This window comes from Hevea brasiliensis, chromosome 10 (genome assembly GCF_030052815.1).
Source record: "Hevea brasiliensis isolate MT/VB/25A 57/8 chromosome 10, ASM3005281v1, whole genome shotgun sequence".
Taxonomy (NCBI): domain Eukaryota; kingdom Viridiplantae; phylum Streptophyta; class Magnoliopsida; order Malpighiales; family Euphorbiaceae; genus Hevea; species Hevea brasiliensis.
In genome coordinates, this window is record NC_079502.1 from 95,927,734 (window position 1) to 95,942,982 (window position 15,249).

General features: G+C 32.5%; 2 protein-coding genes across 2 annotated transcripts; one reads left to right on the plus strand and one right to left on the minus strand.

The window, feature by feature from the left end:
- On the plus strand, positions 1-5,997 carry LOC110648614 (serine/threonine-protein kinase SRK2I). The gene is made up of 9 exons (XM_058154531.1): positions 1-499; positions 1,085-1,159; positions 1,263-1,364; positions 1,448-1,501; positions 1,614-1,706; positions 2,780-2,872; positions 4,617-4,721; positions 4,810-4,908; positions 5,327-5,997. Exons 1-9 carry the CDS (start codon positions 323-325, stop codon positions 5,621-5,623), a joined length of 1,095 nt encoding a protein of 364 aa, XP_058010514.1. The 5' UTR covers positions 1-322; the 3' UTR covers positions 5,624-5,997.
- A 1,398-nt stretch (positions 5,998-7,395) lies between these two features.
- LOC110648624 (probable disease resistance protein At5g66900) lies at positions 7,396-11,393 on the minus strand. The gene is made up of 5 exons (XM_058154534.1): positions 10,627-11,393; positions 9,700-10,100; positions 9,128-9,486; positions 8,584-8,786; positions 7,396-8,441 (listed from the first exon to the last, which is right to left on the minus strand). The coding sequence occupies exons 1-5, from the start codon at positions 11,303-11,305 to the stop codon at positions 7,630-7,632; spliced, it is 2,454 nt and encodes an 817-aa protein (XP_058010517.1). The 5' UTR covers positions 11,306-11,393; the 3' UTR covers positions 7,396-7,629.
- Positions 11,394-15,249: the final 3,856 nt, after the last annotated feature.

Below are 15,249 nucleotides of genomic sequence, written 5' to 3' on the forward strand. Positions count from 1 at the left end.
GTAAATATCTCTTGGCTTCATCATTTCCTCTCTCATCATGACCAAAGAAGTCCTCTCTCTCTCCTCCTTCATTGTTACGGAGGCAGAGGCACTGAGATATTTTGCCGTCGCCGATCAAAAAAATATCTATTCCAACTCCAGCTTTGGCCGCCTCCTCAATATATTGAGTTCCAGGAAACCGAGTCACCGATCTACAAGCCGTGCCTTTGTTTCTTGTTGCTTTCTGTGTTGATTTGTGGCTGAGCAGGAAAAACGTCGTTGTCTTGAAGTTTTCTAATGTGATCACCGAGTTTGTTAGAGGGCCAAATACGAAGCGTGGATAATGGATCGATCGACGATTACTGTGGGGCCTGCTATGGACATGCCGATCATGCACGATAGTGACCGGTACGATTTTGTCCGGGATATTGGGTCGGGGAACTTCGGGGTTGCCAGACTGATGAGAGATAAGGTCACCAAGGAGCTTGTTGCTGTGAAGTATATCGAGAGAGGTGATAAGGTTGGTTTTCTGGTTTTATAGATTATGCGATGATGATTATTTTCTTCTTCTTATTATTATTGATTTATTTTGGTTGTCTATTTATGGAAATTATTAATTATTTTCTTTTTATTGTAGTTTTGTGCTCTGTCGAATTTATTACATTTGAATTTAATGTTTGTTCATTTATGGATTTAATTGTGAGAATTTATGGTGTTTTGTGCTTATTGTTTTCTTCTCTTCTCTCTCTCTCTCTCTCTCTCTCTCTCCCCCTCCTCCCTCTCCCCCCCACCCCACCCCCCCCCCCCCAAAAAAAAAAAAAAAAAAAAAAATCTTACTAATAGTGTATAGCTTGCTATTGTTTGCCAAGTAACTAGATTTACTCAGTTTTTTTGTTTTTTTTTTTCCTTGTTTGGTACTTTATCATTTTGATATTTTTATTAATATGGGATGAGGCATTAAGTTGAGATGAATGTTTTTATGCTGTTTGTTTTTGGTTTACGGAATAAAGTTGGTCCTATAATTTGTTTTTTGGATTGCATTTTAAATGGAAAATAATAGAATTCTCGAATGCTTGTAGCAGTTCATTGTGGTACTGTGTTGCAGATTGATGAAAATGTTCAAAGAGAAATTATTAATCACAGGTCCCTCAGGCATCCCAACATTGTGAGGTTTAAAGAGGTTGGTTTTTTATTTATTACCTTATGTGGCCTCACAAGATCATATCATTTAGATGGGGCTTTGTCTTAATTTGATATATGAGTTGCTGTAAATCTTATTCCAGGTCATTTTAACTCCTACCCATCTGGCCATTGTGATGGAATATGCCTCTGGGGGAGAGCTTTTCGAGAAAATATGCAATGCTGCACGTTTCAGTGAGGATGAGGTTTACATTCCAATATAATAATTATCCTTTCCTATTATTTTTGCACTTTTTGTATGGTTTCTTGACCTTGGATCCTGGTTCAGGCTCGATTCTTTTTTCAACAACTCATATCGGGGGTTAGCTATTGCCATGCTATGGTACTCAAACTAACTTTGCTTTTACCCCTGTAAATGTTGTTGTTGTTTTGATGTAAAAACTAAATCTTTACATAATTTATTTGGCTTTTGAATATTGTCCTCCTTGATGAAGCAAGTATGTCACCGTGATTTGAAGTTGGAGAACACTTTACTGGATGGAAGTGAGGCTCCTCGTTTGAAGATTTGTGATTTTGGGTACTCCAAGGTTAGTACTTATTTTCTCTCACTTCTGCTTTCTTCTTTCACTTGTGCTTACATATTTTACTGCATCTATGGACCATTGGACCTCGTGGTTCAGATTGTGAATTTTCTGGTGCACACTATCAATTTTGGGGACTATGCCACTTAGGGATGCGTTCATTTTGAGTCGATGAAATTGCACTATAGATTGAGGACGATTTAAGAGTTGTGGTTTTTGTTGAAACGCTTTCTATCCCAATGAAATGCTGAAATAAATGAGACAAGTTCAAGTTCTAAAATCTTATTGGCAATATGATTTATGATATTGGAATTGGAAGGTACAACAGGTGCTTGAACGATTCTATGGAGGATGTAACATGACTATTCCTTATTTAGTTACCATCTGGTTAACTTACTAGATTTACTATATTGGCTTTTTGCTGTTTTAAAAGCAAAAAACAACTGACAGGCAACAAGCAATGATTGGTTAGACAATTAAATAAATTACTGAAAAAAGCCAAAAAATGCTTTTATACTCAATTTAACTCAACTAAGCCTTTATCCCAAAAATTTGGGGTCGGCTATATGGATTTGCTTTCTCCACTCTAAACAATCTAAACGATTTTGGGTTAAAATGCTTTTATAAAAGTATAAATTAATTCCTTTCCACAACTGCCTTTGCCTTTCTCATGTGAACAAAAAATTCATGCAAGCATACATTTTTGTTGTTTCTTTTGCTTTATAATGAAATCAAAATTTATTAAAAATTTAAGAAAGCAAAAGTAAGAACTTGAATTAAATGGAGCTTCAACTTTTTTGAGCATTAATCTACTCATGTCCCAAAATTTTCTTTCACTGTTCTTTATTTTGTCCTTAACTGGAACTGAATGGCATTTAAGTTTTGTGCTTGTTTTGTGATAGCAGAACTTTTAAATGGTTCTTACTGTGGTTATTGATAGTTTCTTCATCCTTCTACCTTGACCATATGTTAAACTTTCAGCAACTTGCTGATTGTCATCTTCCGTTTTAGGAGTATTTTGGATCACTAATAGCAATAATAGTTTTTCTTTTTTAATTGCATCTATGGGTGTTTTCCAGTCTTCAGTGCTTCATTCACAGCCAAAATCAACAGTAGGAACTCCTGCATACATTGCGCCTGAGGTGTTGTTGAGGCAAGAATACGATGGCAAGGTAACACCATTTCATTTCTTATGAATTCAGTTATGAAGATACGTGATGTGACCACCTCAATTAATTTGGATCTTTTTGATATATATTTTTTTTAATTCATTTGATATTTTTATTAAATTGATTGGCTGTACTAATGTATTTGAGGTTTTTTGCAAATATATTAGTTTTGTTTCTTTGTTTTTGAAGTGTTTGGCAATAAGGTGGAAAGTTGGGAATACAATGAGCCAGAAGTCTAAGTCTCTCACATGGTCTTTATTTTAAATAAAATGAAATTCATCTCTTATCATTTTGTGTATTGCTTATGGTTTTGGTGTTGTGCATTTGAAAATTGTGGCTGAAATGATATCTAAAATTTTTGTATGATGCATTTTTCCTTAGTACATGGCATTTTTATACGAACAGATTCTCCTAAACCTACTATTTATCAGAGATTCAGAATGTAGTTTGAAGCTTTAAATGCCCTCGATCAACACCATGGAGGCAATCAGCTTGCTTTAGGTGTGAATTGCAATCTATGTGATTCCAGAATGTCCATCTTCTTGGGAAGAACCTGGAATGCTTTCCTATTTACCATCTCACCATTTAGATGATGTACTGGTCCAAGATGTCACCTGTGACTGCTGTGCCAATTGTAGGCCATTGCCCAATATTAATCCTACTTAGGTGCTTGTAGAACTGGGCATGACTACTGACCTTTAGTATTTTCACATGAAGTGTACACTTCTGAGATGGCTTATGTGTCAATATATTCTGTTTGGCTTCATGGAGGAACCTGAGCCCAGTTCACTTGTTACTAGTTTTATATCCTCCTTGTGTGAAATCTCATGATCTGCGCCATGGAGGTTGAACTTTTGGTTATGCTCTCCTTGATAAATTTATTGCAAATGGGATTGAGGCTGTGCGTTCATTGCCACTTTAGGTTTATGCTGCCTGTTAACAAGCTATAATTGGTCTAAGTTGGAAGTTTGTTTTATCAAACTCATGCAATAGTACTATTCTCCCCTCTCTCTCTCTCTCTCTCTCTCTCTCTCTCTCTCTATCTTTTCTTTTTTGTGTGTGCATGTGCACATGTGCATTATGAAAAACAAAATGCACGTTTATGCATCAATATATCTTTTCTTTTCTGTGCGTGCATGTGCACATGTGCATTACGAAAAACAAAATGCACGTTTATGCATCAATATATCCTGGAGCATAGGTGCAAAATGGATGCTACCAGTTTGCTTGCCTGTTCATAGTGATATATTTAATCACAATATTGAAGTATCATTCATATTACTTTAGAGACGAGATCTTTTCTTCTTCTAGGAATTAGAGATGGAATGTGTAACCTAACTTGCGTGCACACGTGCATGTGTGCATGCATGGGGCAATTAAAGGTTTCGATCCTTAGACCATTTTGCGTTGCATATTTATATTATGCCTTCACAGTTCTGGCAGGTGTGGCAGCCAACAGGAATCCTTCTGCGTTTTAGAATTTGATGATTCTTTCTCATTTCATGCCTGTTGCCTTTTTTTTTAATAGTTAGATGTTGATAGATTTTACTGTGCTAAGCATTATATATATATTTTTGTGCATGTGGTTGTGAAACTGCATTGGTTTCTCGTATCTGTCTTCTTAGTCTAAGCAATATGTAATTTTGGATTGCATGTAGACATACCCACACCATGATAAATGTTCTTCAGAATTCTAATATTTAATATGAAAACAAGTTGCTATTTTAATTTTGTACTGCAATACCAGATTGCAGATGTGTGGTCATGTGGGGTAACCTTATATGTGATGCTGGTTGGAGCATATCCCTTTGAGGATCCTGATGAGCCAAAAGACTTCAGGAAGACAATACAGGTTTATCACTAGATCATGTTGTTATTTAACACCTTATCCTAGATTTCCTTCTTTAATGCAATTTAATGTTCGTGTTATTTCCTTGCAGAGGATTCTTAATGTCCAGTATTCCATCCCAGACATTGTTCAGATATCTCCCGAGTGTCGAGATCTGATTTCTCGAATTTTCGTTTTTGATCCTGCAGCTGTGAGTAATTTCTTTTGTTGCAAATCTTAATTTTGCTATGTAGATAAATATAAATTTGATATGTCATTTAGAGAACAACACGAGAAATATGATAGTAAAAATGCGCCTTCTACTGCTGAGTAACAAGTGCATAAATTTCTTCTATCTCTGCATGGTGATGAATAGAAATAAAAACTTGTGTGAAATTAAATAGGAATCATTATATGTGAACCTTGGCCCAAAATATTTAATATAATAGATATTAATAAACCATCATTTGAGTTAGCTTTTATTATTTTGGTTTGGAAACTTGCTTCAAAAGGTGAATTAAAATTTGATGAAATGCTTTCTATTTTTATGATTGTTGGCATAATTTTATCATTCAACTATTTTTGCTAGCGTAATCATTTGTTAAGGTTCTTACTTTCGCATGCAACAGAGGATTACCATTCCACAAATCAAGAACCATGAGTGGTTTCTGAAGAATCTTCCAATGGACTTAATGGATGAAAATACAATGGGCAACCAGTTTGAAGAGCCTGATCAACCCATGCAGAGTGTTGATACCATAATGCAAATAATTTCTGAGGCCACCATACCGGCAGCTGGGGCCCATGGCCTTAATCGGTATATGGCAGACAACCTTGACATGGATGATGATGACATGCTGGACTTTGATTCTGAATCTGAGCTTGATGTGGATAGCAGTGGGGAGATAGTTTATGCATTGCAATAATTTCAACTCTTTACAAGAGAGGGGGTGGTTCTTCAGGCATGTGGACATATCAAAATCTGGCCAAAAGAATGCATTGTAGAATGTGGTAGCTTAGAATAGACAAACAGCTTAGGAAAGTGCAATATTTGCTTTGGGTCTGTCATGTTCACAATATGAATGTTCTATTTCTTTCTGTGTGGAGGGATTTCATCTTACTCCTTAAAAGGGTCGGTAAATGGTACAAATTCTCAAACTTGGGGGATGTATATGCACCTGTAGCCATCCCATTGAACAACGGTTATCATTTTTGCTTTGTCTTGTGCTTTTTGTCTTCTGTACTGTTCTTTTATAAAATGTTTGTATTCTAATATATATTTGGCAGCTAGTTTTTCTCATTGGCTTAGTTTTACGCTAGTTAAGAGAGGCGCCTTTCTCGCCATGTACAAAGTGCTTGTGAGCATCTCTCTCTCTCTCTCTCTCTCTCTCTATTGAAATGCATATGTAGCGTGTTGAATGGTGTCATAGCCCATGCTTTTGCTGCTGCATTGATGTTCAATTGCTCGTATTATTGTTAAACCAAGTTCATTTCGTATCTAAACTAGCTACATTCTAATTTATCAGTCACTACCTGTGTTGCAGCAAAACCACCTCCTATCATGAAATGGTGCACGCCAATTCCATGAAGTTGGCTATTTCTTCATCACGTCACTTGGGATGCTGTAGATCTGAGATTAACAGTGACAATTTTGTTTGATCATCCCATCATATGGACCTTTCTTAGATTATGCAGATCACTAACCTGTTCTGGCAATTTTTTTATTTCTCTTCTCTGATGTGTCGAGAATTTTTAACTACTGGAGGCTTCCAATTGTGAAAGCAGCCAAGTCTTGCAATCTCAAAATTAACCAACTTGCCTATTTCTTTAGGCAGTGCATCTATGTCTTTTGTAGATTCAGCTGGAACTAGAGGAAGGAATTGAAACCTGCTCCAATCTGATTCTCTTCAAATTATATATATATATATATATATATATATATATATATATATATACATACACATGTAACACTCTCACAATACAACTTCTAAAAACATCGATTGAAATAACCGTTTGGGGTTCATTCAATATATGAGCGCGCATAATTATATAAAAATATATTAATTATATAATATACAATTTATATTAAATTAATTGATTAAAATTAAAAAAAATAATATAATTATCTATTACGCATAAATATTGTAAATCATATAAAAATAATGAATGAAAGTTAATTTTAATTATTTTTCTTACAAATATAATTCATTGAGTGATTATCTTATTGTACATAATTTAAATAAAAAAAATTAAAATTAAAGAGAACAACAATTCTGAAATTAATACAAGCTAGAAATGAAAAGATATTATAATAAAATAATTATTTTAATAAGTTAAAATAACTTTTTAATTATATTAATTTTACAATAAAAAATTATTCTTAAAAAATTAAAAAACTATTTGAAGGGTTGTAACAAATAATAGTGGAGCGCTGGGACTGTGGACATGCCCCCTAGTTCTAATATGTCTCCGTTTTAGAATTTTTATTTCACGCAACTATTATATATATATATATAATAATTTAATTTTTGAATTTGAAGTATATTACTTTCACGTAATTCATAGGGTTTAACAAACAATCGAAATTTCATGAGTTATTTGCATTAAGCTCAAATTTCCTTCTGTATGCGTACTTCTCCGAAAGCACAGGTAAAAATTTGTTGATAGTATACTCGATCAAACGAGTGATTTTCTCATCTATTATAAAATTTTTTTATTGCCCTCCTGATATTTCCTGACATTAATTATTGATTGTAAAAACTCACCACAATCAATAATTATAATAAAATTTGTGTGTACGTTGATTTTCTGTCCTTGATCATAGCCTAGGCTTAAATTATATAGCCTAGACTATACATTCGTTTACGTACTTAAATGCATACATTGTACACATTCTTAGATGTATGAATCTAACATTATCAGAAAACAATGATTAGCGAAGCCAGTTTAGGTTGACATCTTTATGCACCGTTATTGCCAGATTTGGGAGGAAAGGCTCAAAAGCTTTCCATGAATTGGCTGTTTCTTCGTCACCTATAACTTCCATTAGATGGACAAGGTTCACAACTGAGCATGGCAATTCACAACTTGAGCAGTCAATCATGCAGAGCTTTCTTAAACTATTCAACTCACTGATCTGTTCTGGCAATTTTGTTAAGCTTAAACATTCAGATATGTCAAGAATCCTCAATTTATGAAGCCTCCCGATCGTGTCTGGCAACTCTAACATTTCAATGCAGGACTTAAGTCTTAGCACCTCCAAATTCACCAAATTCCCCAAGTCTTCTGGCAATGCTGACAGTTTGTGACAATTGGTGATACTGAGCTTTTTCAGCCGGACAAGATCACAGATTCCATTGGGTAATTCCACCAAATCATTGCAGTAGTCAATGTTGATCTCCACTACATTAGGCAAATGGATGGCAGAGTCACTCAAAGCTTGACCAATACTACACATAACCAAGGATATCTTTTCTAGCTTCTCCGATTGAACAGAAGCCAAGAAAAAGGATGGTATTGAAACCTTTTCCAATCTGATTCTCTTTAGATTGGATAAAGAACCAACAAGCTGGAAATTGCTCAATTCAGCATGAAAGAAACCATAATTTGTAACGACTAGAACCTTCAGCTTATCCATGCCTCTCATGAACCTGGGTAAGGTGTAATTCTTTGTCTGAAAATTTAGCACTAAAACCTCAACTTCGGGTGCTTCAATGCTGCACCAATTTGATGAGAACATATTATCTGCAAGAAATCTCTTTATGGTGTCACAGCATGGGGGAAAAGAATAAATAAATTAAACTTTAAAATATACAGTTCTCATGTGTAAGTGTGTGAGGTTGACTATGTTTGTTGTGTTAGGGAAATAGATATAAGGAATATCGACCTGTGCAAATAGATAAAAGGTTGGCCCTGATAAATTGCTGTCTTTGTTCATCCCACCATTCAGGAATATTGTTACCACTTATGTCTAGAAATAGCCTCTTTCTGTGCTCAATGCTTCCTGAGCTGCTTTGAATGATAGCCAACTCTCTTAGTAAATCATGCTGCAGCACGTTAATAGAGCCATAATCTTCACTTGCATCTTTCCTGGTGAATGACAGAAGTTGACAGCTAAAAAATTCTCTTCATTTACCATATTGTCTTGACCAACTAAATACAGCAGCAAAAAATTTACAAAAAAAGAAAAAGAAGCTTTCACTAGCTTTAAATTATCTAGAAACATATCTCAGTCTAACAAAATGCTTTGCCATTAGAATGTCAAACAATCTTATTCTAATGAAAATCCCACTCATGTAAAGTTGCTAATTCTGATGCATTTTCAATGATTATTATAAGTTGTCTAAGCCACAGAACTAACGCCAAATTCTTTGTTGTAAAAAGCATCACAGCAAATCATATTGGCAACAAAACACTCATAGCTAGCATACCTTGTAGATACAAGATCAATCAGATTTCGTTCAGAGAGTTCGTAGAGATTAGCAATGGCCTCATCTTCTTCAAGCTTATGCCATTCCATCCACATATCAGTAAGGGTAGATGCAGGAATTTTTTGGTCTTCAGGAAAGGAACCTAGGTCCATGTAACACTCCTTGGCTGAAGTATTATTCTTCAAGGCATCAACGCTGCTTTGAAGACAATGAAGCAGCTCAAACTCAAAGTTAGAAAGAATAGAAGAAGCTTTAGAACATTCCTTTATTCTCTTGCTCCATTCTGCCGCAGACTTCCCACATAGTGATTTGCCAACCACTGAAATAGCTAGTGGGAATCCCTTACAGACCTCCACCATCTGTTATCCATTGACAATAGTAAAATCAATTGCTCTTTGCATATTGTATGGGCAGAATAGCTAGTTCTATGGCAAAAGTAGAAAAGCGACTACATTTTTCATTTTCTAAGAGTAAAAAATTTTCTTATCTTGTAGGAGTGCTGCACATAAATAGTGAAATATCAAACAAAAATAAGCAAATATTCTTGTCATAACTACAGGTTAATGAAGCACCTTATTGACAACATCTTGATCTGGTCTGTATAAGTTCCCATCTCGCAGGAATGCTAGTTGACAAAAAAGAGTCATGGCATCAGCATTATTAAGTGTTTTCAATTTGTAACTGGGACCAAAGCGTGGAAATTCAAATCTTGATGTTACTAAAATCTTGTAATCAGTTATTGGAAACTTGAGTTTCTCAACCAGAGATTCTGCTCCAGACCAAACGTCATCAAGGACCAGCAGTATAGGTTCTGGCCCTCTGGACCTGAGCAAATTTTCCAATCGGTGAACTGCGTCTTCTTCACTTAGGAAACCAGTGTTGGAATGCATATGCTGAAATAGCCTCTCTACAATAACCATCATGTTCGGTGATTTCGAGACTGTAACAAAGAAAATATTGCTCCTGTATTTGCCTGTCCAGAGTGAAAACACCATATAAGAAAGCAGCCATTGAAATTTCCTTGGAAATTTTGTAGCATTTCACATAAAAAAAAAATCATAGTGCAAAGCCTTGTGTGTGAATCTTCAAATCCTAATCTTTAAACATAAAAATTCTGGGATCCACATGTAGATTTTCTGACATCAAAGTCCCTAATGAAGGCTCAGCAATTTTCCCATCACTCTTGTAAGGATTTACTAGAAACAAATGTGAACAGTCTCCAACAGCTGAAAAGGTTAAACAGTTGTCTATATCTGAATCATCTTATTCCCCTCCAATCCTAATGACTAATGTATTTAACAAATATAAATGGTCTAAAGTTCAATACATAAAGACATCAGAGTAGAACAAATAACCACTGCAATAACCTATGCATTATCAAATTCAAATCCCTTCATCCAAACACCATGAATGATTAAAGCATTTCTATAAATGAATCAATTACCGCTAAAAATAAGAAATAAAAAGGTAATCAACTGAAGTATGGAATAAATAGGTACCCTTAACATTAGCATCTTGACAAAGTGCTGTAGCCAGTGTGGTCTTTCCACATCCTCCAGGTGCAGATACCGCAATCACTTGTGAGACCTCATCATCCTTGAGCAGCTTTTCTTTCAAATCCTGCAGGGGAATCTCTAACCCAACTGGAACCACCTTGAGTCCAGGAGGCGAGCACACACCCGCAAACCCACTCTCATTGGAGCCACCGCCTCTGGACACCCCAGCACTGGATGCTCCAATGTCTAATTTCCTAATCTGTGTACTTAGCAGTCCTATCTCATATAAAGTCTCCTTTACATCGGATGTTAGATATATTGGCAAAATGGTATTAATATACCTACGAATAGATTCATCCAGCTCAACAAGTTTCCTGGTGTATAAAGGCTTCTTGACATAGTTGTATCGATGGATTTTTGAGCATTTGCGAACTAAATCCTCACCCTTTTTCATCAACTCTTGTAGCCCTTTAATTTCATCTGGCCGATCGAATTGTCTGTTGAGTGTTTCGATTCTATTGATGCTTGGTCTTATAGACTCCATTGTGTCTTCCAGGAGCTTCAGGGTAGGAGCAAACATTGCGTTGCTCCTGCTCACCTCAATAATGGCTTTCATAAAACTTCCAAAAACTGTCTCCACCCCAACTCCTGCAGCTGCTGAAGCGAAAAGTGAAGCTGCCATCTTCTTGAACAAAAATGTCACTCAGAATCTTGCAGAGCTAATTACCAATGGTGACACAAATAAATATGGAAAACAATTCAAAAGTTTGGAAGCTTTGGAGTTAAGGCATAGGACTAATGTGAACGATCAATAGCATGTTTTGGAAATGTTTATTAAGAATATCATGGTTTTCGAGTCAAAATTTTTATTTTTTTCAATTTTTCAACACTTCAATTTAGCCATTTTGGAGATGTTCACGTTATCTTCAATAAATGTTGAAAATTTTATATTTATTGTCATTTTAATATTAAAATATATCATTTTATTTAATAAAAATATTTAAATAATATTTTATTTAATTTTATTTTTCCCCTTAATTTGAGAATTCTCAAAAATTAAAATATTATCAGCATTTTTTGTTTTTCAGATACCTGTTATTCTGTTGTAGCTTGACAAGAAAGCTATAAGATAATGCATGAATTCAACTTCAACTAAAATTTAAGAGCAAGACATATTCCTTTGTATATCTTTTATTAAAACATTTTTTTAATTGATTCAATTTTACATACATATCATATAATAAATATTTATCTTATTTATTATTATTGGAAGAAGGAACTTCTCACATTAAAATAATTTTGATGAGACAATCTTTATGTATCAAATAATTTTTATTAAATTAATTTAATTAAATTTATTCATAATTAGATTATTAAATTAAAATTTTTTATTAAATGAAATAGTAAAAATTTGTGCGATCATATCTGATATATAGAACTTTTTATTTTATTTTTTTTATTAAACAACTTGAAATAATTGGCATGAATGACTGACAAAATTAATAATTTATATTATAATTTACTTAATTTGGTTCAAAATTAACGTCTAAGATAAAAACATATATAAGTTAGTAATATATTGTAATACTTACAATATATATAAAAATATAAATTTATAAAAATACTTTAAATTTTTTTATATTATTTATGGTATATAATATTTTTATAGAGTGAATTTTTATTAATTCATGTAAATATTTAATATTTTAATTAATTTTAATTATATTTTTTAATTTTATTTTGCTAAAAATTAATTATTTCATTTTAATTATTTTTTATTAGGAAAAAGAATTATAAAGAAGGGTGAAGAAATTTTTTTTTAAGTCCAAAGAAGGGTGAAGAATTAGAGAAGAATTATTAAAATAGAAGATATCATGGCTCATCATGAAATCTGCATAGGTAGTTGTAGAATTGAAAAACAAATATGGCTAGTTATGAGATTATCCAAGAGATGCTCTTTTAGGGCATTTTCTCATTAAATAATCTTGTGACACTTCACCAAGTTAAGAGGAAGAGTCCAAATTGAAGGTGGTTGGAAAATTTCTGAAATTTGAGGAAGAGAGGAGACATTTTTGGAGTCTCCCAAACACAAAAAAATATACCAATTTCTGCTAGAGTAAGGAATTTAAGAAGGGGGTTTTGGAAAGTTTGAAGGAGGACACCAATTCACATCTTATAGTGTTTTTTTTCTTCTTCTCTTTTAATTTCTTTTCTTTGAAAGAAACTCATTTTTGTTGAATAATGTTGACTTTTGATTGTTTGAGTTTTATTGTAGTTTTCATATCATAAATAGCAAGATATTTTAGCGAAGAATTTGATATAGCTTAATTTGAATTAATCTCTAAATTTTGATATAATTTTCTCTAATTTATTAATAGTTTTTACTTTTGAATTTAATGCATTTGAGCTTAAAAGAGGTTAATTTATAATCTATAGTTAGAAAACTTGATCATGATTTTGATTTAATAATAACTACCATAAATTTCAATTAAGAGTGAAAACTAATATTAGATTTATGAGATTTTGTTGAAATAGTATTTTTTTTAATATTCTAATTAATTGAGTAACTGAAGAAATAGAGGTTAATTCGTTAATTGGAAAGTTTGATGATGCCTGAAAGAGATTATTAAATGCTTTATTAGACAAAATTGATTAAGATTAATTATTGGGTCAAATAAAATCAGTATCCCTAACCACTTTTTCATTAGTTTTTAAACCCAAAGTTTTCATTATTTTTATTAGTTGGTTTCTAATTTTAATTAATTTCATTTTTAGCTTAATTTTAATTTTTTTAAATTTAATCCAATTTGATAATCTAAATATTAATAAAATTAACATAAATTTTGATAATTAAAGATAATTATCATATGAATGATACTTTATTCTTATTGTATTACTTATGTAATTTTGTACATTTACTAATGTATATCAACTTATAATATTAAAAATTCTAATATTAAAATAATTAAACTAAATATTTTAAAAATTATTAAAATAAAATAAAAAAAAGGAAATTTTGTTTCTAATTATAAAAGAAAAATTTACACACTAAAAAGAAAAAGGAAAGTTCAAGATCAAAATTCCATCACTAATAATTTTAATTTGCAACAATGGAATAAATTTTCCTGTCATTGTGAATAATAACAAAGTCAAAATGCATTTATTCCTTGGGCCACACGTGGCAAAAAGCCATTACATTGCTATTTTGCCATCCATTTCCAAATCATTTCTGGATTGTACACTTGGCTTTTTTTTTTTTTTTTATCCTAAATGTTATTAATTTATGAACGTATTCATAAATGCCATCTTTTTCCCTTTCCAATTTATAGATGAATATTTTTTAAAAGCTATTAACTGTAAAAATTAAAAATGAAATGACAAATAATCTAATTTTAGAAAAATAATAGTTTAAATTTTAATAATTTTGTACTTTAAAAAGAATTTTAAAATAAAAAATAAAAATAATCTTTTTATAAATGCTATTAATCTCACATGATTTACCTATTGCAAAAGCCCGTCATCTTTTAATTCTGACAATTCTCATAGATGACTCCATCTATTGGTACTTCTTTTTACTTATGCTTCTACTTTATTTTTTTTACTAGTAAAATAATCCTCCTTCAGACATTATAAAAAATAAATAAAATGAAAATTTTATTTTTAATCGATTTTACTTCGTTCATAGGTGTATTTTTCTTGTAATAGATAGATTTTATATATGAATAGTGATAAAAATGAACCACTGTTAAAATTATAATAATTTTAATAAAATTTTTATTTTTGTATAATCTACACACACGAACACTCTACATTCAATATAAAATTCTAAAGGATCAATTTCTAGACATATTCGACTTACTCACGGACTTTAACTAAGGTCATTTAGGTGTTATTAGGGTGACAATTTGAGTTGACGGGTCGTGTTCATATCGTGTGAATACACGATACGAAAATAATTAAGATTGACACGAACACGACACGATTAATAAATAATATTAAAAATTTAAATACGAATATAACTCTTCTATTATATGGGTTACACGATACAACACGATTAATATTAAATTGTATTGGGTGTATTCAACATGACACAACTCATTTAATACAAAATGACCCATTTAATATGATTTGACACGACTTAACCCATTTAACACCAATATTAAGTGGGTTCATAGATTATAATGGATCAAATGGATTAGTGGATCATGGGTCAACATATGACACGAATATTAAACCGTGTCATAAACGTGTTAATTCGAGTTAACAGGTTAACCCGTGACACAACATTATTCTACTCGTATCATAAATGGGTCGATATGATATGAATTCGACGTGAACACGAATAAGTCTGACTAAAATCCTATATTTTCGTATTGTATTCGCAGATTGTGTCAAAAATTGCCGCCCCTAGGTGTGATTCAAGGAGCTAACATGGATGCATAAAGCTTATATTTCTGCTATAGCTCATCAATAATATTGAAGGCAAACTATACTTTTTGACAAAATCAAAATCAAGGCGAGAGCTCACCTCTCAGCTGACGGCTGAATTTGTTTCCCTCTTGTCTCACCTCAACATCAGTAATCTGGCGTCCTTGTTGGGTGCTCCTGGCTTTCTGCTTCTTCTTC